At 38.8% G+C, this 23,942-nt stretch overlaps 6 protein-coding genes and 1 long non-coding RNA gene across 7 annotated transcripts; 4 read left to right on the top strand and 3 right to left on the bottom strand.

The window, feature by feature from the left end:
• The first annotated feature begins 1,334 nt into the window (after window positions 1–1,334).
• LOC146268417 (amine sulfotransferase-like) lies at window positions 1,335–3,308 on the top strand. The gene is made up of 6 exons (XM_084667027.1): window positions 1,335–1,534; window positions 1,679–1,884; window positions 1,983–2,109; window positions 2,219–2,313; window positions 2,462–2,642; window positions 2,789–3,308. Exons 1-6 carry the CDS (start codon window positions 1,381–1,383, stop codon window positions 2,899–2,901), a joined length of 876 nt encoding a protein of 291 aa, XP_084523153.1. The 5' UTR covers window positions 1,335–1,380; the 3' UTR covers window positions 2,902–3,308.
• An 84-nt stretch (window positions 3,309–3,392) lies between these two features.
• On the top strand, window positions 3,393–4,663 carry LOC146268416 (androgen-dependent TFPI-regulating protein). The gene is given in 7 exon segments (XM_084667028.1): window positions 3,393–3,581; window positions 3,840–3,959; window positions 4,053–4,062; window positions 4,065–4,128; window positions 4,130–4,151; window positions 4,290–4,405; window positions 4,504–4,663. Coding segments are annotated over 7 exon segments (645 nt in total). The 5' UTR covers window positions 3,393–3,428.
• Window positions 4,664–5,020: 357 nt separating this feature from the next.
• Window positions 5,021–7,810, bottom strand: LOC146268415 (uncharacterized). The gene is made up of 5 exons (XR_014724654.1): window positions 7,173–7,810; window positions 6,477–6,597; window positions 6,192–6,245; window positions 5,780–5,860; window positions 5,021–5,680 (listed from the first exon to the last, which is right to left on the bottom strand). It is a non-coding gene; the product is annotated as an uncharacterized LOC146268415 (long non-coding RNA).
• herc4 (HECT and RLD domain containing E3 ubiquitin protein ligase 4) lies at window positions 6,965–15,148 on the top strand. The gene is made up of 24 exons (XM_084667025.1): window positions 6,965–7,196; window positions 8,017–8,284; window positions 8,412–8,571; window positions 8,719–8,795; window positions 8,891–9,112; window positions 9,318–9,409; window positions 9,524–9,654; window positions 9,736–9,896; window positions 10,002–10,078; window positions 10,273–10,388; window positions 10,476–10,535; window positions 10,738–10,849; window positions 10,934–11,123; window positions 11,832–12,004; window positions 12,102–12,221; window positions 12,419–12,517; window positions 12,613–12,780; window positions 12,878–13,021; window positions 13,156–13,322; window positions 13,449–13,515; window positions 13,608–13,690; window positions 13,884–14,067; window positions 14,208–14,310; window positions 14,401–15,148. Exons 2-24 carry the CDS (start codon window positions 8,059–8,061, stop codon window positions 14,607–14,609), a joined length of 3,141 nt encoding a protein of 1,046 aa, XP_084523151.1. The 5' UTR covers window positions 6,965–7,196; window positions 8,017–8,058; the 3' UTR covers window positions 14,610–15,148.
• Window positions 15,149–15,209: 61 nt separating this feature from the next.
• On the bottom strand, window positions 15,210–16,551 carry cox5b2 (cytochrome c oxidase subunit 5B2). Its single transcript, XM_084667031.1, has 4 exons — window positions 16,378–16,551; window positions 15,835–15,905; window positions 15,540–15,639; window positions 15,210–15,425 (listed from the first exon to the last, which is right to left on the bottom strand). The coding sequence occupies exons 1-4, from the start codon at window positions 16,472–16,474 to the stop codon at window positions 15,313–15,315; spliced, it is 381 nt and encodes a 126-aa protein (XP_084523157.1). The 5' UTR covers window positions 16,475–16,551; the 3' UTR covers window positions 15,210–15,312.
• Window positions 16,552–16,724: 173 nt separating this feature from the next.
• Window positions 16,725–18,453, bottom strand: dnajc12 (DnaJ (Hsp40) homolog, subfamily C, member 12). The gene is made up of 5 exons (XM_084667030.1): window positions 18,241–18,453; window positions 17,981–18,059; window positions 17,658–17,797; window positions 17,396–17,534; window positions 16,725–17,229 (listed from the first exon to the last, which is right to left on the bottom strand). The coding sequence occupies exons 1-5, from the start codon at window positions 18,313–18,315 to the stop codon at window positions 17,147–17,149; spliced, it is 516 nt and encodes a 171-aa protein (XP_084523156.1). The 5' UTR covers window positions 18,316–18,453; the 3' UTR covers window positions 16,725–17,146.
• A 75-nt stretch (window positions 18,454–18,528) lies between these two features.
• Window positions 18,529–23,881, top strand: sirt1 (sirtuin 1). Its single transcript, XM_084667026.1, is given in 10 exon segments — window positions 18,529–19,349; window positions 19,351–19,565; window positions 19,974–20,096; window positions 20,227–20,465; window positions 20,561–20,713; window positions 20,814–20,961; window positions 21,050–21,129; window positions 21,229–21,412; window positions 21,883–22,413; window positions 22,649–23,881. Coding segments are annotated over 10 exon segments (2,181 nt in total). The 5' UTR covers window positions 18,529–19,158; the 3' UTR covers window positions 22,966–23,881.
• The last annotated feature ends 61 nt before the right edge of the window (window positions 23,882–23,942 follow it).

Here is a 23,942-nt window from a genome sequence, read left to right as displayed (position 1 = left end):
GGGGGGGGGGGGGGGGGGGCTGTTTATACATTTCGCCGAGGGCGCCAGATGTGCTAGGACCGGTAATGTGTGCAATCTCTTGATTTAGGATGCACCTTCCGATTGTGTGAAAATCATTCAAAACACACTGTAATAATGTCTCCCAGATCTGGCAACCTCGTGGTAGAAATCAGCAGACACTAAGCTCATTGACTACCGTAACTTGTTACCCTCTTGCCCTTTAAAGTATTTGTTTTAAAGTGAAGCACCAGCGTTGAGGCAATTTCCCATTCTGAATCATATTAGCTTTATTTGACGAGGCAGCCATTCTGATGCAGCTGATGTTAACACAGCCCTTACTGCAGTATACTGGTGCCTTCCCCCATGGTGTGCTGCTTTTGGCCATATGATTGCCATATCTGTAAAGTGGGACAGATATCAAGAGTCGGATCAAAGTGTAGAACAGATTTTTGATAAGCAGGTTACAAAAGTACAACGGGGTTATCCAACTTTGTGGTCAATATCATCAAGAAAAGAGGGGCAAAGGAAATCCATAGGAGAGTGTTCGGGAGCAGGCTACAGCACACAGAAGCAGAAAGGATGATCCAGGTAACTGGGTCGTGATGCATAGAAAAGAGTCAGGAACTGGAACACTGGCTAAGGTAAATCCAGGGACATGAGGTGATCTACATACAGGTGGTGATATCAACTTAAAGCAGGTGTGTGAGAAGTAGGGGTGTGATTAGACTTTGGCAGATTATGACCTCTGGTGGTGAACACGGTGAAGGTGACACTTCCTGAACAGAGAGTCCCTGGACAATGTCAATTTAAGACAATGTCCAATTACATTAAAAGTACACTAGGAACTTCCTGGGTGTGTTCCTGTCCTGGTCTTGTCTCACTCTCTCATGGCTCCCTGGCCTACACCTCCTGATTTTCGTTCCAATCAACCAGCTCTTGTCCATGTGTGATTACCTTGTACTGTATGTTTGCTCCGTTTGTCAATCCCTGTTGGTTCCTTGTTGTGTTGTGAGTATTTCCACTGTGAACCTGTTTGAGAAATAAATACTTTGTTTCTTGAAAATCCTGCCATGACAGATTGTCTATCCATGCTTGTTTCTACCTTATTGCATCTTACGTGACAGTTTGTTTAATGAATATGCACATTTTCTTAATGGGAGGGGGCTTCTTCTTAAACAAACTTGATATTTTAACATGCTGAGATGGTTTGGATGAATGGATTTCTTTTGTAAATCTGGGCTAAACTTGCGCATTGACTTGTGTAGCAATTCACAACCAACCTTTGCATTTTCAACCTTTGCTCTGTTGTTCTTGACTCACATTAACTAAAGTTGACCATTCATCTATCAGTCACCACTCCAGTCAGTGTTTTTTCCAGAAATGGAAGAGGAACCACTTAAGTTTAAACCTGGATTACTGTCTTATAAAGGCTTAAATCTTATTAGGAATGTTCACAAGGAAAGTTATCTTGATTCTCTGCAGGAAATAGAAATCCAGGACAGTGACATTTTTGTCATTACCTATCCAAAGTCAGGTAAACCTGTATTTTTACTTGTTATCTTAAGATTCTTGACTTCATTAAATATTTGATAGGGCCTATACATGTGTGTTACATGTGCATCATGCTAACCAAATTCCAATAAAAAATGTCATTGTGTGTCCCTGTAACATTCAACAGGGACAACATGGATGCAGTATGTTCTTGCATTAATGTTCCACAGTGATGAATTGGAGGGAGTTCACAATAAACACACCATGAGTATTGTACCATGGATAGAGGTTGAAATGAAAGAAATGGATCACAGTACAACACGTTTACCAAGACTGTTTGCCTCTCACCTTTTACCTAGTCTTCTACCCCAGGGGTTAAGAAAGAGGGGAAAGGTACGTGATACAGTAGTTATAAACGTGTTTATATACCCTATGATTAGTCCTTCATTGCCTTTTTGTCATGACTGACAAATGCTTACTCTGTGTCTTAGATTATCTACTTTGCAAGAAACCCCAAAGATGTGGCAGTATCATTTTACCACTTCCACAATGTCAGTAGACTCCTGGAAGACAAAGAAGATTTCAACACATTTCTGGAAGAATTTGTGGAGGGAAATGGTGGGTTTATTTGGCCCTGCACACATATTATTGGTCAGTAATAATCCACAAAAATACATTAATAAATAATTTACCAGCAGTTTATCACTTGTTCTCATCCTGAATATAGTTTTTGGCAGTTCTTGGTTTGACCATGTAAAGGACTGGTATAGCCAAATGGACAACTTTGACGTGTTATTTCTCACTTATGAAGAAATGAAGAAGGCAAGACACATACAAAGCATTCTTCAAAAACATCAATGTTATTTGATTTATGAATTTCAAAGATTTGATGAGAAAAAATATTAACTTTGAATATTGTACAAAATGTAAACAGTGCTTCTTGACTATTTAATTTCAAAATTTGAAACAGGACCTCAAAGGAACAATTGTAAAGGTTTCAACCTTTCTGAAGAAGTCTTTTGACGAAGAAACGCTGAACTTGATTGTTGAAAAGAGTTCTTTCAGTAACATGCAACTAACTCCAAATGCCAATTTGGACACAGTGTCTCCAGACATGTTTGACAGTAGTAAAGGTCGGATGTTGAGAAAAGGTGACTGCACACAGAAATTGACATTCCTCCCTTAAGTTAATTTTAATGCAGTTGAAATATGCAAACGTGACCTGCCCATACAGTTTTTGCATGACTAGATTGTTAAATTCTAAATATTTATTCTCATCACTGTTCTGTCTTCCCAGGAAAAGTTGGAGACTGGAAAACCATGTTCACTGTCGCCCAGAGTGAGAAGTTTGACAAGATATACAAAGAAAAGATGAAAGGTCTCTCTCTGGAGTTTGTTTGGGACCTATGAACAGTTTTCAATCAATAGTGCCAAACCCAAAGCTAAACAAAGACAATGCGATGAAAATGATGGATTCTGCAGTTATTTGTTGATTAAATGTAACTTTTTGTCAACAACATTGGATTGAATGCATGAAAAACTGTGCTAGCTGGTTTCATGGCTCATGAATTGAAGCAAGCACCTCTTCTACATAAGATATTCCGTACTGTCTTACCAAACAGTTTGCAGTGTGTGAACATGACTCCTAATCACATGCCAATCTTGACTGGTTGTGAAAGTTGAAAGCCCCATACGTCATCAGGAACAGTGGGCCTCTTGTCTTGGAATGTGCTTTTGTAACCCTGCTGCTGGCGAATGTCTTTCTAAATCCATGCTACATCACACTAATCTTTCAATAAAGGGTCTTTCTTAGACAACTCATTCCCATTCACTTTTACTGGCACATGTAGGAGTAGTGAAGACATTGTATAATAACAGCTTGCATAAATTCAAAATATTACATTTTAATAAATACATTAATATAACCATAGATTAACATGAGCGCAATGTTGAGAGCAGTTTACCACATTTTGGCTTTCAGTTGGTATGCATTTGTCATTCAGTCCCTCGCTGCCAAGGATGGAGAAGAACTACCAGCTGGAATATTTGTTTATGGTGGGCCATGGAAGTACCTTACTTTCTTAAATTTGGTAAGATCTTTCATTTAGTTTCAGAGGCTGAAATTGTTATTCTATTTTATTTAATATTAACTATTTATCTTGGCAGCTTCCTGTGTTTTTCAGTTGGTTCAAATAATATATAAAACAAATACAATAGATATCACAGACAAAAAAAAACTAATTCCTCTTGTTAATCGACATTTAGATGTTGAGGTTTGTGGCACTGGTCATTAATGTCATTAATTAGAGAAATTCTTTAAACTTTATGTTCTGTAAACAAAATTTCAGATATTGCAGATGGTGTTCTTTGGGTTAGCTACTATAAGTGACCTTCAGTCTTCTGCGCGCAATGGTCTTACCAGATGTAAAGACCTCCTCTTCTCTGTCTTTGCCTTCCCTGTAGGCATGGTGAGCAAACTCTATGACTTTTAAATGAAAATGATCAGAAAGATATCTTCAACACACACAAATATTGTTTTCTCTTTTTTCCACTGTACTCAGTTTGTAGTGCTTCTTTTTGGGTGATCTTTGCCTATGACAGGCAGCTGGTCTACCCAGCTTCATTGGATGCCTTTTTCCCCCTGGATGAACCATGCTATGGTCGGTATCCTCTGACCATAATCCTCAGTAATTTCACATAAATGCAGTGCCTAGTGTACAGTATATCCCCAAAACTTTGAAAATACACAGTAGGTGTTGCAAAACATCAACGTAACTACTTAAAAATTATGTTTTCAGCACTCATTTGTTCTGCCGATTCTTCTTGGAGAGATACTGGTACAACCCCACACATACCCAAAGACAAAAAATGGCCTAGCTGCATTAGGAATTGTGGGTGTGGCTTACTTGAGCTGGTAAGTAATCATCAGCATGTAGAACAACTGATAAACAATATAAAACTGGTCAGTTATTAAACTGAAGTTACACCTCTGTCCCCAAACTTGTTTTTCAGGGTGATATGGGTGTACTTGTCAGTTGGGATTTGGGTGTACCCTCTTCTTGGACTCTTTAGCACTACTGGTATTGCAGGTCTCTTCTTCTTCAACATGTGCATAGTGACACTCTTCTATCTGCTCGGACAAAAAGTGAACAGCAGAGTCTGGGGTAAGTGATATGGCAGGATCAGCAAAACAGTCAGACACAAAAAATAATATTTTTATGAACCCACCCCCACTTATTTCACTTTCTTTCTTCTTCATAGGTAAAGATAAGATGATGCTTAAGACAGCATGAACATTTTCACTGTGTAATCTTTTTCATCCGAATTCAGACGTATGAATGGGATTGTGTGTTTCAGATTCCCACAGTAACTAAGAATTCAGAGAAAAATATGATTAAGCATAACTTTGTTTGCTACTATTCATGTACTGTAATGTAACAACTATGTGTCACTAAATTGTGGGAAACAGTGATGGTCTGACACTTGACCAAAGGTATTTTACTACGATAAATAAATACAGAAGTCCATGATGATTTAAATTAATTTAATTATAGTACCCAAATCAATATCAGAATAAATGAGAGGAATATCAGGGTACAATTGCATAATCATAGCAAAGTCAATAGACGTTTATAAGAAACAAAGTAAATGCAAACATGGGGAAAAGGCTTGTTCGATGATCTTGGGTTTTTTGTCTTGGGAGGGTCCTTGTGCAAAACCGCTTGCTGAGAACTACTGTACAGTGAATGCATGTTATCTCGATCTCAATCTTATAGTAATCATGTTAATTTCTTTCTAACGAAATATACCATAGTCTTCTACATTTGTATTATCTGTATCCTCATAGTAAAATATAATTAAATAAATACATTTAAAAATTATTTGATAGACCTGCAGTATACCACAAGTGCCTCCTTGCGCAATCACATAATGTTATATATTTTATCATCTTAATAGTTAACATGAAATCAGAAATAATACATATTTTGGTGCTGATTTTTTATAAAGATTTCAACAAAAACTGATTTTTGTAGAGAACTCCATCTTGCAGAACCCTCGCTCAGGTAGAGGCTCCGCGCAGGTCTCGGTACCCCTTGAGATGGTGGAGGTAATTGGGATCTGCATCCACCAATCCAACTGACAAGATTTTGGCCAGCAAGTGAAAATCTTCATCACTCAAGTCTTTCTGCTAAAGAAAATATCATACTGTCATTATCCAGTTTATACAGGTGCAATGTGAGCAACCACACTTTAAAAAGATAGAAAATCAACAACAACAAAACTCCACCTTTTTCTTGTTGGACAGACTTTCAGATGATTGAGGAAGACCACCTCTGCCTTGACATTTCCCCACCAAGGCATTTTTCTGCTAAAAAACAAAGGTCAGGAGGTTTATCAGACTGTTCTGATGATCTACTTGTTGCCATGAGTGGGCAAGTTTAAGGTCCCAAGTTTAAAGTAAACTTATGGACATATGTTATGTTTCATGGTAAAATGCTCAGGACTTTTTTTTTCTTTCGGAAAGACACCCTCTATGGTTTTGTCATAAATATTCATATGTTTAGGACTATATTTAGTCCTTCCATTTACTGACAACTTATACTATTTTGTTTATTAATATATTTCTAATTCATGACAACACAGTATCACAACACAACAATATTCAAATCATTAAGTAAACTATTAGGAGGTTTACTCACCTCTTTCAGGCCATTTGAAAAGCAGTAGATTATAAAGATTAGGCCAATGATAATCTGAAGACATACAAATACACAATTATGCTGCTATAAAATGAATTTGTAAAAAACTGAATACAAGAATCAAAATAGATTACGTACAAAACTGATGAAACTAATATGATAGTCCCCTTACTGATCAAGTCTTAAGATGTCCCTGACACACATTAAGATTTGAACTGAAAAAGTATCTTCCCAAAGTATTTTGATTCCACACCGACTCTTCTGTTTTAGGAAATATTTTCTTACCCCAAACATGTACAACATAGGTCTCTTTCTACGTGTTCTTCTCTTGTACGTGTGTTCCTTTTTTTTTGTATGTGGTAAAGTCTACTGAGAGATCATTAGGCCTACTGACGCTGAACAGAACCTGCAATACAGGTTTATCAGGAGTGGTAACCAAAACTGCAACAATGCCAAAGTCACATGTCACAAAAATAATAGAATCGATGAAGTACGTCTACTGTATATGAGGGTTTATGTTTGCCAAAATACCACAAGAAGTAACAGTTCAAATAAGATAGATCATTATGACAGATTATGGTAATTACACCATAGAATTAGGCTAATGTTTTCTCTATAGGATTTGGGATAGCCCTCTAAAAACTCAAGAAGAGCACGATCAAGCGTGCTCAAGTGTGATCAAGTGACATTTATTATGAATGAACGGGGGAACTCCGCCCCTGTGAGCGTTATCCATAGGGCTACACCGTAGAAAATCGAGGAACTGTAGTCTAGAAAATTACAGTCAATTCGTGTGTGTTCCTTTTAAGATGACCGTGCACGACTGTCTCTATTTTGGTGCAAGCAGTTGCCAGTTCCAACTCACAGTCAGTGTTCACAACAGCTAGAGTAGCTAACGTTAGCGTAAAAGCTTGTTAAAAGCGTAATCTAGCTTGTTAATGTGGATACATTTTATGTGGATAAATATCTGACGTTGGTTACCTTTTTACTGGCTTGCAGCAACAGGTAAATGTGATCCATTCTTACACATGTTGTAGGAGGGCTAGCACTAGATCTCTTACTAGTACTAGCAGTGATGTAGCAATAGCTAGTCATGCTACCTCAGTAGTTATGTAGCTCAATGCTAGGTCGCTAGCTAAGTAGCGACCTAGCGTAGCCAATTGTATTTCTAGTTACCTGAGGTATTTATAACTAGGCTAGTCTACGTGACTGGACATAGCTAGCACCTTCTGATTGTAGATACAGCTACTGAGTATAGCTTGCTGGTTAGCTCGATCTTGATAACGTAGATGGTTAGCATCGGTACTAGCTAGTTTTGAAACCAGGGAAGACTACTGTATCTAGCTAATTAGCTATAAATACCAAGTGTGTCTGTCTGATGTGTATCTATTGACAGTCTGACAAGTAGCTAGCTAGCTACTGACAGCTTAGTAGCTATATCGTGACGAATAATACTTTCATCCTAGCTACTAGCTAGGGTGATTAAAGATAGTTATCAGTTATATTCCTCTACTTAGCTTACGTGTGCAAGTAATTAGCTCTAGGTTTTGAAAGAAAACTGACGTGTTTACGTGATTTTGTAAAGGACAGTCATGTGTGAGTGTTAATGTGTTAGTGTGGTTTAAGAGGATATTTATTTGAGTTCATGTTCCTTATACAGTAGCAGTTTAGCACATCGAACGATTTTTGTTCAAACTAGGTATATTATCGAAATTTCTGTATATTTTAAGTACGGACGCTGTTTTCCTTAATACTATTTGCTGATGTCAGCATTCAGCCCATTACTGTTTCGGCTAGAGTTTTGACTCATATGCAACTTCTACAGGAACTGCAATCCTGGTGACCTGGCCAGGAGGGGGCAACTACAATGTTGTGTTGGGGAAATGCTTCCTTTGGTCAGCTAGGTTTAGGAGGAATCGATGAGGAAATTGTGGTGGAGCCAAGAAGATGTGACTTTTTTCATGGAAAGCATGTTTGCGACGTAGGGTGTGGCAGAAGGCACACCACATTTCTGCTTGGTGATGGGACAGTGTACACCTGTGGCTGCAATGACCTAGGGCAGCTGGGACATGAAAAGTCTCGAAAGAAACCAGGTAAAATACCATACACATATTTGACACTGCCTACACTCTCATAAACACATTTGTGTTAAAGGTTCTTTGTTTGACAAACAGTGCAGTAGGAATGACTTAAACACCTGTTTTTTTTTTACTCCCATAGAGCAAGTTGTGTCGCTAGATGCACAAAACATTGTTGCAGTGTCATGTGGCGAGTCTCATACCCTTGCATTAAACGACAAAGGACAAATATTTGCATGGGGCTCGGGATTGGATGGACAATTGGGCCTTAACAACTTTGAGGAATGTGTCCGTGTGCCTAGGTAAGTAAAAAAAAAAAGAAGCATATGTGCGTGATGGTGAGAGCACAACATGTATCAGCATGATAGACATTTTTTTTTTCTTCTACCACTCAAATTGAAGCAGCAACATAACTTCCCTTTATTTTCTTCCTTGCCCTATAACATCAGAAACATCAAGAGTTTATCAGATGTACAAATTGCTCAGGTAGTTTGTGGATATAGACACTCTCATGCTTTGTCCAGAGGTAAGTAAGATAAATATGATAAATGCCTTTTTCATCAGTTCCTTCATATTCCCCAAAATATTTTATTACCAACTAAAACATTTTTCTTTGCTTAGGAGGTCAAATTTACTCTTGGGGACAAAATCGATTTGGACAACTAGGACTGGGAATGGATGGTCAAGGCATTTCCAGTCCCCAAATCATTCAGTCTTTACAGGGAATTCCATTTGCTCAGATATCAGCAGGGGGTGCTCACAGCTTTGCCCTCACTCTCTCAGGAGCTGTTTTTGGTTGGGGTCGTAACAAGTTTGGTCAACTTGGTCTCAATGATAACAACGGTAAGGCAGATTAAGTGACAACCCATACGTCACAATTTATTCACCATCATGTCATAATATCTTGAATGCATTTGTTGCGCTGAATGTATTTGATTTACCACGGGGCCCAAAACTTTCTAACTACCAAAATGTGCACAGACACAGTATTTAGAGGACACTGTCCCTTTTAAGGACATAATTGACAGTTATAAAATCCATTTTTCAGATCGACATTTTCCAGCCCTTCTTAAGTCCCTTAGGTCACAGAGAGTCATTTATATCTGCTGTGGCGAGGACCACACAGCAGCACTAACCAAGGTAACTAAAGGTTTCATGTCGATGATGATTTCTGATTCTGCAACTGGCTAGCACCATTCATGCTCTGCAACAATTTTAGTAAAGAAAATAAAGTGTCTTTGATATTGTTTGTAGGAAGGAGGCGTGTTTACATTTGGAGCAGGCGGGTATGGCCAACTGGGACACAACACTACAAATCATGAGATCAACCCCAGGAAGGTGTTTGAGCTCATGGGAAATGTAGTCACACAGATAGCCTGTGGAAGGTAATTTCTTTATTTGTTTTAGGAATCTTTTATTAACTTATATAAACTTAAGTAATCTTTTCTTTTTTGTATCCTTCTAAGGCAGCACACGTTGGCTTTCATCCCTGCATCTGGAAAGATAGATTCGTTTGGCCTTGGAGGAAATGGGCAGCTGGGTACACGTTCTTCATGCAATAGAAAGAGCCCTGCAACTGTTAAAGGCCCATGGGTGACTTGCAATAGCCCAACACCTTCAGACACAGGTTTGATTTAGCATAGATTACCACAAAATATTTCATTTACCTCTACAATGTATATGAATGTGGTTATAAAGCATTAGTAAAACGAACCCAATCCTTGTGTTGCAGACATTGAGCGGGATTGTTATGTGGTAAGGATCTATGCAGGAGGGGACCAGAGCTTTGCCCACTATAGCACTCTAAATGTAAGGATCACACCATGTGACTGTGTAAAATCTGTGTATCTTTGTCAACTCAGACACACTACCAGGTGTTAGAATATTAATTTTGATATACAGTACATGCATACTATATGTATAGAAAACTGTGTTGGGGTTAATAAAAAATAACATCAACATGTTTGAGGACAGCATTTCATTTTTATTGTAATTATTTGTAGGGCCCTAATGATGTAAGGACAGAGGACCCTCGCAGGCACATCTACACCTTGACTCCAGATCTCATCCAGAAGTGGCTGAGCCAAACACAAGGAAGACTCCAACCAGAGATCTCCAAGTAGAGTTCTCCTTACGTTAAATATGTTTATATTTGCATAAGTAGAATTGAAAGATTCTAATGTTGTCTACTTAACATTTCTTGCAGTGAGATCGACCTTGTTTTCTCCTCAGCAAGTTGCTTCAACGGGAGTTTCTTGGCTACAAGGTTAGGATCTTGTGTCAGTTGAAGGTTCATTATAAATAGTTTTAATGTCATACCTCTACTTTTTGGTGGGGAAAAAATAGTTTTCATAGAGTTTGCTGAGGAGTGTTTTGTACTCATATTTTCAGTATTTATTTTTTTATCAAAGTTTTTAGCTTAATAAAATTATCTTTGCATAACCATAATGAATGTGTGTTCTGTACAGCCATCCAGATCACTACTGCACAAACGGTAAATGTTCAGGGGTGGACATGAACTTGGCACGCCTCTTATTTCACAGAGTTGTTCAACATGATTACCCAGAAATAACTCAGCAGGTTAGTGTTTAAGACCATACAATACCAGCTTAACACATAACCTTTAACCTTTTACATTGTAATGGTTATGTCTCCCCTTGTCAGATTGCAGCCAGCCTGGAGAAGAATCTGATTCCCAAACTGAGTAACTGTCCTCCAGACATAGAAGCTCTGAGGCTCTACCTCACACTGCCTGAATGTCCTCTCTTCAGTGACCCGAGCACATATGTGACCCTCGCAATCCCCTTTGCCAAAGCCCTCATCAGTCTTAAAGAGGCTCCTTTGAAAGTGCTAGGTGAGGTTACCCTCGAAATTCTTCCTATTGTCATCGGTGATAACTATAACATATGAGATGACACATTTTAAAGAAGAAAATGTATCCCTTTTAAATTTTACTTCACAAAGAATAAATTCATAAACAAAAGACTAATGGATAGTCAGAGAGCTATGTTAGAGGTCCAAACATAGTAATGCATGCCATGTGCAGAAACTCAAAATCTGGATTTTCTAAACAAGCAGGCCATTAGCCCCACCTGTGGCCAATTTGGACACCTCTGGAATTTTTGTTAACCAATAATAACTAAAACCAGTGACAAAGTGACTAAAGACTCTTAACAGCTGACAAATGTGTTTTTTCAAAGTTTGCTGTTTTTTAAAGCTTTTTTGGGGCAAATATTTTCAATAGATGCAAATAGTCCCCTCTTTTACAGCAGTCACTCTGCTCTTAAAATGATCAGAATGATAGTGATTTCGCCTTGCTTGAACTAGTTCACACTTTCCCCTGTGCTGATGATATGACTTACTGAAATTATGTTAGCAGTCATTTTAAGCCAAGGCCCAGCAACCTTTGCAAACATAAAATGTATGTCGCTCCCAATACTTTTGGCCACCGCTATATAAAAATAGCTTGCAGTTTAGACATTACACATAATGAGACATTATTCATTGTACAAAAAATATCACTATTCTAATTTATTTTGAATTTATTTATTTTTTGGTCCAGGTAATTGGTGGTCCAAGTTTGAGTGTCCAGACTTCCAGAGGCTTGTGGAACTGTACAAAGATGTGGTGGTGTACCTGCTCAGAATGCACAAGGTTGGGATCCCACACTCAGAGCAGAGGGTCCTCACCTGCTTTCTGGACACATCCCTCAAACTCCTAGAGGTCTTACATGCTGTGAGTATCTAGACCAATCAAATGTATCTAGTGCTCATGTAGTGTGTCAGATATCGTCAGAAGTACAGTTTTAAACAGTTTTTTATTTATATTGTAGGTAAATGAGAAGGCTGGCCATATCATACAATATGACAAGTTCTACATTCATGAGTTGGATGACCTTATAGACATCAGAAACGACTACATCACATGGGTGCAGCAGCAGATGTATTCCGTGGTGAGTGGTCTTGCATTGTGTGTTGTAAATTCTTACTAAGGCAAGCGATAATGATCCACAGGAAGGGTAAAGGTTCTACAATCTGTCCATACAGATTTTTTTAATCATTAACTGAAATGTTGTTTTGGTGTATACATTGATAATGCTACGACATCTAAATGATTCTGTCCACTAAATTTTTGCTTCTCCGTCCTCAGGCTCAGGATAGTGCTGTCACCCTGTGCAGGTACCCGTTTGTGTTTGATGCCCAGGCAAAGACCACCCTGCTTCAGACTGACGCTGTTATACAGATGCAGGTAAAGAGCATTGAATAAAGAGTGGAATCCATGTTTATTTAAAATACGCAGTTATGTATCATCTGTTTCTTTCTCTTCTTTTGGTGTGTTACTAGATGGCAGTAGACCAGGCTCAGCGACAGAACTTCAGCTCCATGTTTCTGCCAGTGGTGGAGTCTGTCAACCCGTGCCTCATCCTTATTGTGCGCCGGGAGAACATTGTTGGAGACACTATGGAGGTCCTGAGGAAGTCCAAAAATGTTGACTATAAGAAACCCCTTAAGGTTTGCTAGTTTTGCTTTTGTTGTCACATCGCAAAACTAAAGATCAGAAGAGAGCTCTCAGTTGAAGCTACAGAACGGTACTTTGTGCTTTTCTTAGGTGATCTTTGTTGGAGAGGAGGCTGTTGATGCTGGTGGTGTGCGGAAAGAGTTCTTCCTTATGATCATGAGGGAGCTTCTGGACCCCAAGTACGGAATGTTCAGATACTATGAAGAGTCCCGTTTGATATGGTTCGCAAACAAGGTATGTACATATTCACTTTGCTTTGAATGTTGACAGGATTCCAAGTCAAATGAAAGCATGATTCAAAGTATTTATTGTGTGCTTAATTGAAAGGGTGTTTCTAATTCTCATCCATACACTGATTATGGTTTCAGACTTTTGAGGACATTGACTTGTTCCACCTCATCGGTGTCATCTGTGGTTTGGCCATATACAACCTCACAATTGTGGAGCTCCACTTTCCAGTGGCCCTTTATAAGAAGCTCTTAAAGAGGAACCCAACTTTGGATGATCTTAAAGAGCTAATGCCAGATGTAGGAAGGTTAGTCCCAACGTCAATATGTAGCTTTGTTCCACAACTAAGTGAACCCACCACAAATAAGAGTGATCATTCAGTAGTGTGCATTGTTTACTTTCTAAATATGATGCCTTCTCCCCTGAAAATTAGGAGTCTACAACAGTTACTGGACTACGCAGAAGATGATGTGGAAGACGCATTCTGCTTGAATTTCACTGTGAGTGTATAATTATTAACAAAGAATCGCTTTAGTAGAAATTAGGTGTTGGGATTTGTTGATGGTACACCTTTGTTTGTAACTTGATTCAGGTTACTGAGGAAAACTTTGGTGCCACTGAGGTGTTGGAACTCATTCCTAATGGCATAGATATCTGTGTGAACAACACAAACAGGTATATTTCACATCTCTTAATACACGTGTATTTTTTATACATCTATGCGGATATGAATGGGGGCTGTAATGACTTGCCATGAAAAAATAGATAGACAAGACCATATATATATTTAACCCCCCCCCCAGGCTACTTCGTTGTCATGGTCCTTTTCTTGTGAATATGTTCATGTTGAAGAAATGTTTCCCCTCAGGCCGGAGTTTGTGAATGCATACGTGGACTACATCTTTAACCGGTCTGTGGCTTCACTTTTTGAGTCATTCTTTGCGGGGTTCCACAAAGTGTGTGGAGGGAAGGTTCTGGAGCTGTTCCAGCCTAATGAACTGCAGGCCATGGTCATTGGTAACACCAACTACGACTGGAAAGAACTTGAAAAGGTGTCAACAAAGATTTTGAATATTACTCTTTATCTTAAGTTTTACAGCCTTTTGTAAGATGGTACGCTAACAAAGACTAAACAAAACCGTTTTTTTATGAGTTTGTATTACGAAGGATTCATGTCTCCCTTGTTCTGCAGAGCACAGAGTATAAGGGAGAGTACTGGGCTGAGCACCCTACCATCAAGTTCTTCTGGGAGGTGTTCCATGACCTTCCTTTGGAAAAGAAAAAGCAGTTTCTCTGTAAGTACTGTAGTACAGTACCTACATGTGGACACTATTAGTTATTTTAAGATCTGGCTTAATTGTAACTGTAATTTGAATTGTCTTCAGTGTTTCTCACAGGAAGTGATCGCATCCCAATCCTTGGCATGAAAAGTTTGAAGCTTGTGATTCAGCCCACGGGAGGAGGGGAGCAATACCTGCCAGTGGCACACACCTGCTTCAACCTGCTGGACCTTCCCAAGTACAGCCAACGGGAGACGCTATCTGAGAAGCTTCTCCAGGCAATAGATCACAATCAAGGTTTCAACCTCGCCTAATGGCAAAGAAAATGCCTGTAGCTCTTCCCACTGACTTATTGTGATGATCACATGCACAGTTGTCATTGCTGACTGATCTTAAACCGTTTTGAGACAGTAGCAGTCCAAGAGGTGTGTAAAGGAACAAACCTACAGTAATAGTGCTGTACTGATGCAGATTTTGATTTGAAGACGTATTGGGTTTGATATCCAAGTACTTTTCACACCATCACAGTATTTAACACAGAGCTGGTCCCAAGATCAACCAACAACAATCACATTATTTTATATTTATACTTGTATTCATGTTTGAATATAAACTAGTGTAAATAAGCCAAAGCACTGGTTGATACTTTAAACCTTTGAGCTCAGATGATGAAAGCTAGCGTTCTTCATGATCAACATCAGTCTGTATTTCTTAATGAAAATACAATATGAATATGTATGAGAGTTGACTTAGATGTTGAGTGATTTTACTTGGCTGTAAGCCTTAAACTAGCCACAAATAAACCTTAATTACAGCTATGCACTATTGTGCCATAGTGTAGTGGTAACATTTATTTTCATAGCAGACTTAATTTGTATGTGTTCTCATGAGTAACAATTGCCAGACCAGACCACTCAGGTAAATAGTGTTTTAATTATGTTCATCAATGAACACACAATATTTGGGGTGTAGTACATGAAGCAGTTTTGTCCTGGTCTGGTGACAACAAGCTTTGTCTCAGTGGGGCAACTCGTGGTGAATCAGCTGGTAGTGGGACCCACAGGAGGGACAGCGCTGGGCATTGCCTTCGTGAAGCCAGAACCACACAATAGCGGTGTTGTCTTCTTCACCTGTTGATCAGGGGGTAATCATTTATGTAATCTAACTGTCAGACTTATTGTGAAATATCTACTTTGATATGGAATCCTTTTTCAAACTACATGCTGCTTGTCAGTGATACTTACATAAGCAGCCAACCATCCTTTTGTTGCCAATGCTTGGAACAATATGAGGGTCTTCTTTAGTTCCAGCATACACTTTAGGTTTTAGGATGCTGTATGGATCCTGCGTTTTGACACATTTTGGAATTAAGTTGCAAAGCCTTTCTATTAGGAAAAGTTTCCTGGGAAAAGTTTACATTTTGTAAAAACATATATTTTGTAAAAACTTGTTACTACAGCATAAGCACAGTACTATATAAATCCATTACATTATTTATATCAAACTACATTATATGTTTAGCATGATTCGTTTTATTACATTTCCTTTTTTTAGTGCCTGTAGGGCGCGTCTCTCCAGACCAGTCGCCTGCTCCTCATCGGTTGGAATCCCTGAAAGGACATGACACTGTGATTTTACAAATGTTCTTGGTAATTACGCATTTTAAACCACATTATGCACTTTACATATTATGCACGTTTTTGCAAAACTCCAGAGTCAAGTACAGTGTTGGTATAAGCTGCACATATACTCATGCCCTCTGTTGAGAACCTTTGGCACAAGCGAACATGCGAAGTGCCAAAAGAGGTGGGTCTATTGAACGGGCCTTCAACGAATTAAAATCCAAATGACCTTGATTAGGCGTATGTAACTACAAATATATACATATATATATATATATATATTAATATTTTTTAACGAGGCTACTAACAAAGCAGTGGTTGGGGACAGCGACAATAGCTACTTTGTCGCAAAATGTACAATCATAGATATTTTCAGTGTTGTGTGTACAAGTTAGTGAAAGATTTAAGATAAATCTAAGCCTAAGAAAATGTTTCCCATCAACTTCTAATACCCACTCACCTTTCAGAGTGCCCATGGTGCGGGGCAGTGGTCTGGCCACAACATTGTATCTTGTTAGTTGCAATGTTGCGGTACGAAGAAATAGTCGGCCTGCCATTATGAATTCACTTTCGCTTACTGCTTGTGTCCTGATACAACCTGCTGGCCTTAAACTACCCAGTAGTCTATATTTTGTTTGTGAACTGACTGACGTATCAAATGGTCCACTCGTTACTTACAAGACGGATATATTGACCAATGAAATGGCAGTGGTGGAAGATATGTCCGCACTTTACGTCGCATCCGGAATTAAAACAAAAATAAATTCGACGATGCTTTACTAAGGAAATATAAAGCACAATCAGGAGGAGCATATCACATTACATTTATTACATTATTGACAAAACATTCAACGCAATATGCACACCGAATACAAAATACTGAACAAATAATACAGCATGGCACAAAATTATGAAAAACACTATATCCCTGGGCCAGATATATTTGCGTTTTAAATTAAACTTATTTACTTTATAAACATGGCTACAACAACCAATTAGCCTATTGTGTAATTAAAAGACCATAGTACTGAACAGTTACACAATATACAGATTTAAAACCAATATATTATATGATGAACCCTAAATACCATACAAAAATAAATGGTAATGTTTGTGCAGGCTATGCACTTCCATGGTCAGGATCTGTATCTAGGGAACCACAAACCAATAATTGAATAGACATTTAATCTTCAACTCTGGCTATGAGAATGTAACATTTGTTGTCAGTGTTAGATTTCATAATTTCTGAACTTCTGTAGAAGACTGGAAGGTGAATCAGCGGCCCAGCGGAAACGGCGATGGCAGCAATTACCTAAATATAAGACATGTGTTACAGGTACAATAACTGTTCTATACATTTCCAGAATTAATGGGAGATGATATATCCATATATATATATATATATATATATATATATATATATATGAGAATATGAATAATTCAAAATAACATTTATTTTCACTATTTTGTCTACTCACTTTGGGATGGCAAGGCACCAGGTGAGGGTATCTCTGATGATACAAAGTGTGTGTCTGCCTCATCTGAAGAAACAGGAAAGGTTGACTTGGAGTCCTGTAACATTGGTTCCTTTTTGGACCTAACAGCCCAATGCATTGACTGAAAACACAGTTATCAAAAACATACTATTAATCAATTAAGTATTTTTAGAGCATCACTGATAATGAATGAATTGAATTCACCATATTTCTTTGTAAGGGGCCCCTGTATGCAGTTTCCTACCGTTTTTACAGAGTCTTTCAGAGATTGCCAGTCATGGAACGATATAGTAACTCCACTTCTGCTCCACAAGTCATACATTTTTCTGCTGCTCTCATTACACAAAATCTCTTTGGCTTCCGTCAGCTTCTGAAAATCTTCAACTAAATAAAGTGACACAAAGTTGTTTGTTAATGCTTTAAGAACCGTATTTACGTTGACACACAAAAAACACAGGTCATACTAGCAGATCTATTAAAAACGGATTACCCACAAACTCACTCAAAATGGCACAGACAGGACAAGATCAAACAAAACCATACACACAAATTATTAGTTAGGCCTACCTGCTCTTGGATTATCAGGGTGCTTGTCTGGATGACATGTCAAGGCTCTGACCCTGTATTCATTGACTATCTGTTCCATCTGAAAGACAAAACTTTTTTTAATCTAAGTGTCAGCCATCGCTGCATTAGAATGCATGCTAAGCAGCCGACTTTAGCTGCATAACTAGCAGTTCGTCTAATTTACAGTGCCAGCAATCGCTAGCTAGCCAGACAGATCAACAGGTCTGCTAGCTAAAAGCAAACAGGCAAGCAAATCTTACCGACGATAACTCATCACACCCTAATAACCCGTAATAATCCTCGTTTTCAGGCTTGTTATTCAAAATGTTATCCATTTCAGAAATATGGGTCCAAATGAATCCGTCTAGATTCCCAAAGTACGTAGCTGGAAACTCGGCTGGTCTTACTGATTGGGCGGTATTTTCATCTTTTGACCAATTGAATAGAAAAAAATTGAAAAGCTCCGCCTGTCGGGGCTACCCAAGTGTCCAACACATGTGAACCTTTTTCCTCCCAGCATTTGGAATCTATAATTGGGATATCGACTATATCTACTCTATTATGTGTGAAAGCTGTCACAGTTCACATTTTAGTATGCTAGTTGTGCCTGCAATTCAAATACTAAGAGTTTTGCACACAAAAAAAACACACACAAAATGTGAATTATCACCACATGACATTATATTGTTATGGTTGACGTCATCTGCGTAGGCTACATGAGCGCGACTCGAGCAGTGAGCACAAGTCGAAAAAGACAAGTGAATTACCGGGGTGCCCCGCGGTGCACATGGTTGCCAGTGAATTTCAGGAGTTAGGAAAGGTTGGTGTCCGCTTTTGTTCAGTTAATGATTATAAGTATGGACGGGTAGGCTAACATCTGCAAGTTAATACCTTTAATTCTTTAGTATCAGAGATTTCCACTTCAAATTATTAGTAGCCTATATTATTGCAATCATTATTGAAAGTACGTGGCCAAATATATTTACAGTTATTAGTATGATGCTACCTGAAGTGATGTTATTTGTTAATTGGATTCAATCTTCCCATGGGATCCATTACAATGTACCACCAACACTTTTTTACTTCGCCGCCCACCCGTGCCGGTTTTGTCAAGCATGTGATTAACTCTTGCCCCCTTGATCCAAAACGAATGACTTTACTCATGGAGAGCGAATCACATGCGCCATTTAAATCATCCAGCTGTCGACCGCGGAAGAATTTTTCACCACGGTCCACAGCGGCTTTATGAGCTGAAGATGGCGGACGGGGAGAATATTCTTGTTGGAGCCTGTTCTAGCACTCCTGATATGGACGAACCAGCCTCTAAAAGATCGAAAATAAGCATGGCAATTGAATGTGGGCTTAAAATCAGAACAAGTGATTTGCGGAGCAGAGACTGGTGAGCGTCGGGCGGAGGTGGCTCTTGCGCGTCCAGAGGAGAGGGGGGTTGAGCCGGTGATGGCGGTAGAGCAGGCCCCAGCAGCATTACTAGGCGCAGACAATGGGCAAATGGTCCTGGAGCCTCACGGAAGAGTTGCAAAAGTGGACAAAACATCAGTAGATGGTCTAGCTGAGGAGCAAGCAGGCAAGTCCAGGTTTTTTACTTACTTATTTCTGCGAATTCGTTAGCATTACAATAATTGAGCTAGCATGTAGCACTAACTAAATTGATCTAATGTTAGTTAAGATTTGTACTAGAAACGCATGTATGTTGACTGAAGTTAAATAAACTAGAATTTGGCTGAAGTTTCATCTTTGATCAGTTTCTCCTACTTAACTCATTTAATGGCATTTTCCGGTTACGCTATTGCTGGTGTACTAATAGCTTGTCTTGATGTAGGCTAGCAAGCAAGCTTCCTGGGACGGAGCATCTTGCCACATTTTCTACTGTAATCACACACTGAACTAGTTAGATGGATAGGATCTATAAAACGCCAATGCACCATTGCACTTGTCACAGTTTCAATAACAGATATCTTCATTCTGGGAGCAGAACCTCTTGGTCAAGACGGGACTCTTTCCCCCAACGGGCATGCCACCTCCGACTGTGCTAACGAGGATGATGACAGGTCCTCCCATGCAAGCTCCAGTGATTGGACCCCGCAACCTCAAATAGGTAGACGTCTGTTAAGTAGACAACCAAATATTACTTGTAACATTAATTTCCTTGTTGAAATGTGTCATATTTGGCTCATGGATAATTTTGGTTTGAGTGAAAAATGTGTATGTGATGTTGTTTTCATCAGGGTCCTACAGTTTTATTCAGCAACACATCATGAGAGAGACTGATCCAAGAACCATTCTCAAAGACCTGCTTCCTGAGACCGTGCTTCCTCCCGACCTGGATGACATGACTCTATGGCAAATCATCATCAACATCTCAGAACCTCCTAAAAGAAAGAAGCGCAAAGATATTAACACACTGGAGGACGTGGTCAGGTTACTTCACGAAAGCAAAAAGATCCTAGTGCTTACTGGAGCTGGGGTAGGTAGTCTAATCTTGTCTCATGGGATTTTTTGAATGAGGATACAATACGATGTATGCCATGATGTTGAGGTTTATTATTTGTTTTGTCTCAGGTGTCTGTTTCATGTGGAATACCAGACTTCCGGTCAAGGGATGGTATCTATGCAAGACTTGCCGTTGACTTCCCTGATCTTCCAGACCCTCAAGCAATGTTTGATATTGAGTACTTCAGAAGAGACCCAAGACCTTTCTTTAAGTTTGCCAAGGTTTGCGGACTTTACGTAGACACATTAAATCTGTAACCAGCAAATAATACATTTACTTCTATACTGGTTAATTTGAGATGATTAAAATTTGTTATTGCAGGAGATCTATCCTGGACTGTTCCAGCCATCACCCTGTCACAAGTTTATATCTATGCTGGATAAGCAGGGGAAGCTTCTACGAAACTACACCCAGAACATTGACACCCTGGAACAAGTAGCTGGCGTTCAAAGAATTATTCAGTGTCATGGTTAGTTATGTGGCCTTAAATTGGTTTACTTTATTAATGTTCTATGGACCATCTTTTTGACCCCCCCCCCCCCCACAACTGTTTTCAGGGTCTTTTGCAACAGCATCCTGTCTAGTTTGTAAACACAAAGTTGATTGTGAGGCCGTAAGAGAAGACATCTTTAATCAGGTACTGGCCCAATAAATATTTCTGAAGAAATACATATATTCTGTGTATGGTGGTATTCATCCCACTAAATCATCACTGATTGTTGAAATCTTCTTCCAGGTTGTCCCTCATTGTCCACGGTGTCCTGACATCCCTCTGGCAATCATGAAACCTGATATTGTCTTCTTTGGAGAGAATCTTCCAGAGTTCTTTCACAGAGCAATGAAGCAAGACAAAGATGAAGTAGACCTCCTTATTGTGATAGGGTCCTCACTTAAAGTGCGACCAGTTGCACTCATCCCAAGTAAGTATTATTGGTATTAACCTTAAGGTTTGGAGAAATTATTTTGATTTTATTTGTGGCAATTAAATTCATGGAAGAAGTTAATGAAGAACATTTTAATCAAACAAACTGAAACTTAAGTTTAACCAAGAAATAAGAAATACACAATACACATTTCTCTTACCTTTTAGTGCTCTTTATCCATCTTTTGGTGCTCAAAGGGCCCGAATATACAGTTGAAAAACGGTATAGCTATGTCTCCTTTCAGAAAGCATGACTTGGTTACTCAAGATAATCCACATACCTTGTTGTGAGCAGTTTCATGTAGGAAGTTAGGTAGAAAGAAGTGTGTTCCTACATTAAATTGTTTACATTTTTATGTGAACTGTACATCTAATGATTTATTAAAGTCAGAGTTTAAAAAGTATATTTTCCTGTATTTAAAACCATGTGCCTGTAACAGACCATTTCTTGTTTCTGTCTCCATTCAGACTCCATTCCTCATGAAGTGCCTCAAATCCTGATCAATAGGGAGCAGCTGCCTCACCTCAACTTCGATGTGGAGCTTCTTGGCGACTGTGATGTCATCATCAATGAGCTCTGTCACCGACTAGCAGGAGACTTTGAACAACTGTGCTACAACACCTTAAGACTCAATGAGATTACGGAGAAACCCCCTCGATTACCCACCTCCACAGAGCAACCACTTTGTGAGGCCTTGCCTTCTACACACAGTGAGCAGATAGAGGAACAGAAGCAACAAAATACAGACATCAAGTCCTCAGAAGACAGTGGAACACAGAGTGGCAAAGACGTTCTTGAACGATCACCAGGACCTTGTCCAAAAACCCAGAGTCTTAAGGCTGACACGCTAGGCAGGTCAGAGTCACAGACAGTCGATCCACAACCAGAAGAAGTGGAACAACAAGAAGGACTAAATGACCAAAACCTTAACCGTGAAATTCACAGACGATGCTGGATGAGTCGAGTCAGTCGCAGTCCAATCAGCAAGCGCCTTGAGAGTAAGATTTTCTCAGTAATATTAAAAACTTGTAACCTTTAGCAATGTTGTTTTAAACTTAAAAGATAAAATATAAGGCTGTTATAGTTCCCATCTTGTTTCCATTAGACGTAATACATCTTCATTACATTTTCATTCTCCTTTTAATCCATTAAAATATGATGGATGAATGGATGAATTTTTGGCCAAATTGTTAGTTGATGTTCAACCCCAAATTCTTGTCTTTTCCCATTCAGAAAGTCAATATTTATTTCAAGCACCAAATCACTACATCTTCCACGGGGCTGAAGTGTGCTCCGACTCAGAAGATGAGACATCTAGTTCCTGTGGAAGTGATAGTGAGGATTCCTGCTGCAGTGCTGATGGGATGGAGGATGAGGAAGAGGATGAGGAAGAGGATGAGGACAGTGAGGCTGAGGAGCCAAGTATGCCAGCAGTGGAGGGAGAGGGCTGCCACAGAGACACACTGCCACACAAGCAAGCCAATAAGGACACCTTAAGTGTGCAGACAAACAGTACAGCTGAAAACGTTAAGAGCACCACAAACCTTTAAATGGAAATACCATGTCCACAAAGCACTAATTGTCTTTTTATATGTTTTGTATGCTTTTTGAACCCCCATCCCTCCTTTTCATTTTTCATAAAGATGAAATTGAGTGACAACACTCCCCATGGGCAGAAAGTAATTGCTTGGATAAATTCTGTTGTCTCCTGATGGTTTGATTGGTAAAGGTCCTTGTTTTACCAGGAAATGAGCTCAAGTTCAACTCAATGAGCCTGGCCAATTCATGTTAAGAACGCCAACCAAAACCAAAGAACACCATCTATACAGAAAGAACATTATTCTCTTAAATAATCTGACTGTCTTTCAGTCACTTAAACACATAATTGTAAAAAATATATTTAACAGTGGCATTGTTTTCTTTATGACATTGGCAGCTACTTTTTACAGTAATGTCTTGTTTTTTTTATACTTTGTAACCTGTGGGACATATTCACTGAGGAGTAAGTGAGGGTTTTCTAAATCAAAATAAGCCTTAGAACTATACTGATGAATTTATTGTTTAAGAAATTGCACTTTTTTCTTTTCACACCCCTAGACTGCATGGCAGAGTTTTAGTTGTCTAACTTTCTAGCGAGCTGGGTGTGACTGATCTAAGATTATTTACCATCCACCATATTGAGAGGAGCTTTCTGGCCCTAGTATCTTAAGCGTAATAAGATTTAGAACTCATCTCTGTGTTTTAGGGTGAGCTAAATTTAGTGTTTTAATCATTTACATCAGAACACATTTAAATGACATTTAATTGAAATATTATAAGTGATCTTTGTCTGTGTTGTAATGGAATTAGAGACGACTACTTTCGGGTGTGTGTGTGTGTCTCAAAGTCTATTTGTAAGTAAAATTAAGTAATTGCAACACCATTGGTTTGCATTTCATTATTAAAAAATATTAAGTTACACAAAAATTCAGATTCTCTTGAAGAACATCATTTTTAGGTAGGAGAAAAAATATATGTAAACATCAAA

This window comes from Hypomesus nipponensis, chromosome 11, assembly GCF_054491055.1.
Source record: "Hypomesus nipponensis isolate SF chromosome 11, ASM5449105v1, whole genome shotgun sequence".
Lineage (NCBI taxonomy): Eukaryota > Metazoa > Chordata > Actinopteri > Osmeriformes > Osmeridae > Hypomesus > Hypomesus nipponensis.
Note: the sequence above shows the minus strand (reverse complement) of the source record. Positions and strands in the feature narration are given on the sequence as shown.

Bases quoted from the DNA above. Each gene is read 5' to 3' on its own strand.
- LOC146268417 (XM_084667027.1), top strand. From the start codon at position 1,381: ATGGAAGAGGAACCACTTAAGTTTAAACCTGGATTACTGTCTTATAAA. The intron at 1,885-1,982 runs GTACGTGATACA...TCTGTGTCTTAG, and splicing joins GGTTAAGAAAGAGGGGAAAG to ATTATCTACTTTGCAAGAAA. The intron at 2,643-2,788 runs GTGACTGCACAC...CTGTCTTCCCAG, and splicing joins AGGTCGGATGTTGAGAAAAG to GAAAAGTTGGAGACTGGAAA.
- herc4 (XM_084667025.1), top strand. From the start codon at position 8,059: ATGTTGTGTTGGGGAAATGCTTCCTTTGGTCAGCTAGGTTTAGGAGGA. The intron at 9,410-9,523 runs GTAACTAAAGGT...TATTGTTTGTAG, and splicing joins ACACAGCAGCACTAACCAAG to GAAGGAGGCGTGTTTACATT. The intron at 10,389-10,475 runs GTAGAGTTCTCC...CATTTCTTGCAG, and splicing joins CTCCAACCAGAGATCTCCAA to TGAGATCGACCTTGTTTTCT.
- dnajc12 (XM_084667030.1), bottom strand. From the start codon at position 18,315: ATGGATAACATTTTGAATAACAAGCCTGAAAACGAGGATTATTACGGG. The intron at 18,060-18,240 runs GTAAGATTTGCT...TTTGTCTTTCAG, and splicing joins GGTGTGATGAGTTATCGTCG to ATGGAACAGATAGTCAATGA. The intron at 17,230-17,395 runs GTGAGTAGACAA...TCTTATATTTAG, and splicing joins TGGTGCCTTGCCATCCCAAA to GTAATTGCTGCCATCGCCGT.
- cox5b2 (XM_084667031.1), bottom strand. From the start codon at position 16,474: ATGGCAGGCCGACTATTTCTTCGTACCGCAACATTGCAACTAACAAGA. The intron at 15,906-16,377 runs GTGAGTGGGTAT...ATGTCCTTTCAG, and splicing joins CACCATGGGCACTCTGAAAG to GGATTCCAACCGATGAGGAG. The intron at 15,426-15,539 runs GTAAGTATCACT...CCTGATCAACAG, and splicing joins AAGGATGGTTGGCTGCTTAT to GTGAAGAAGACAACACCGCT.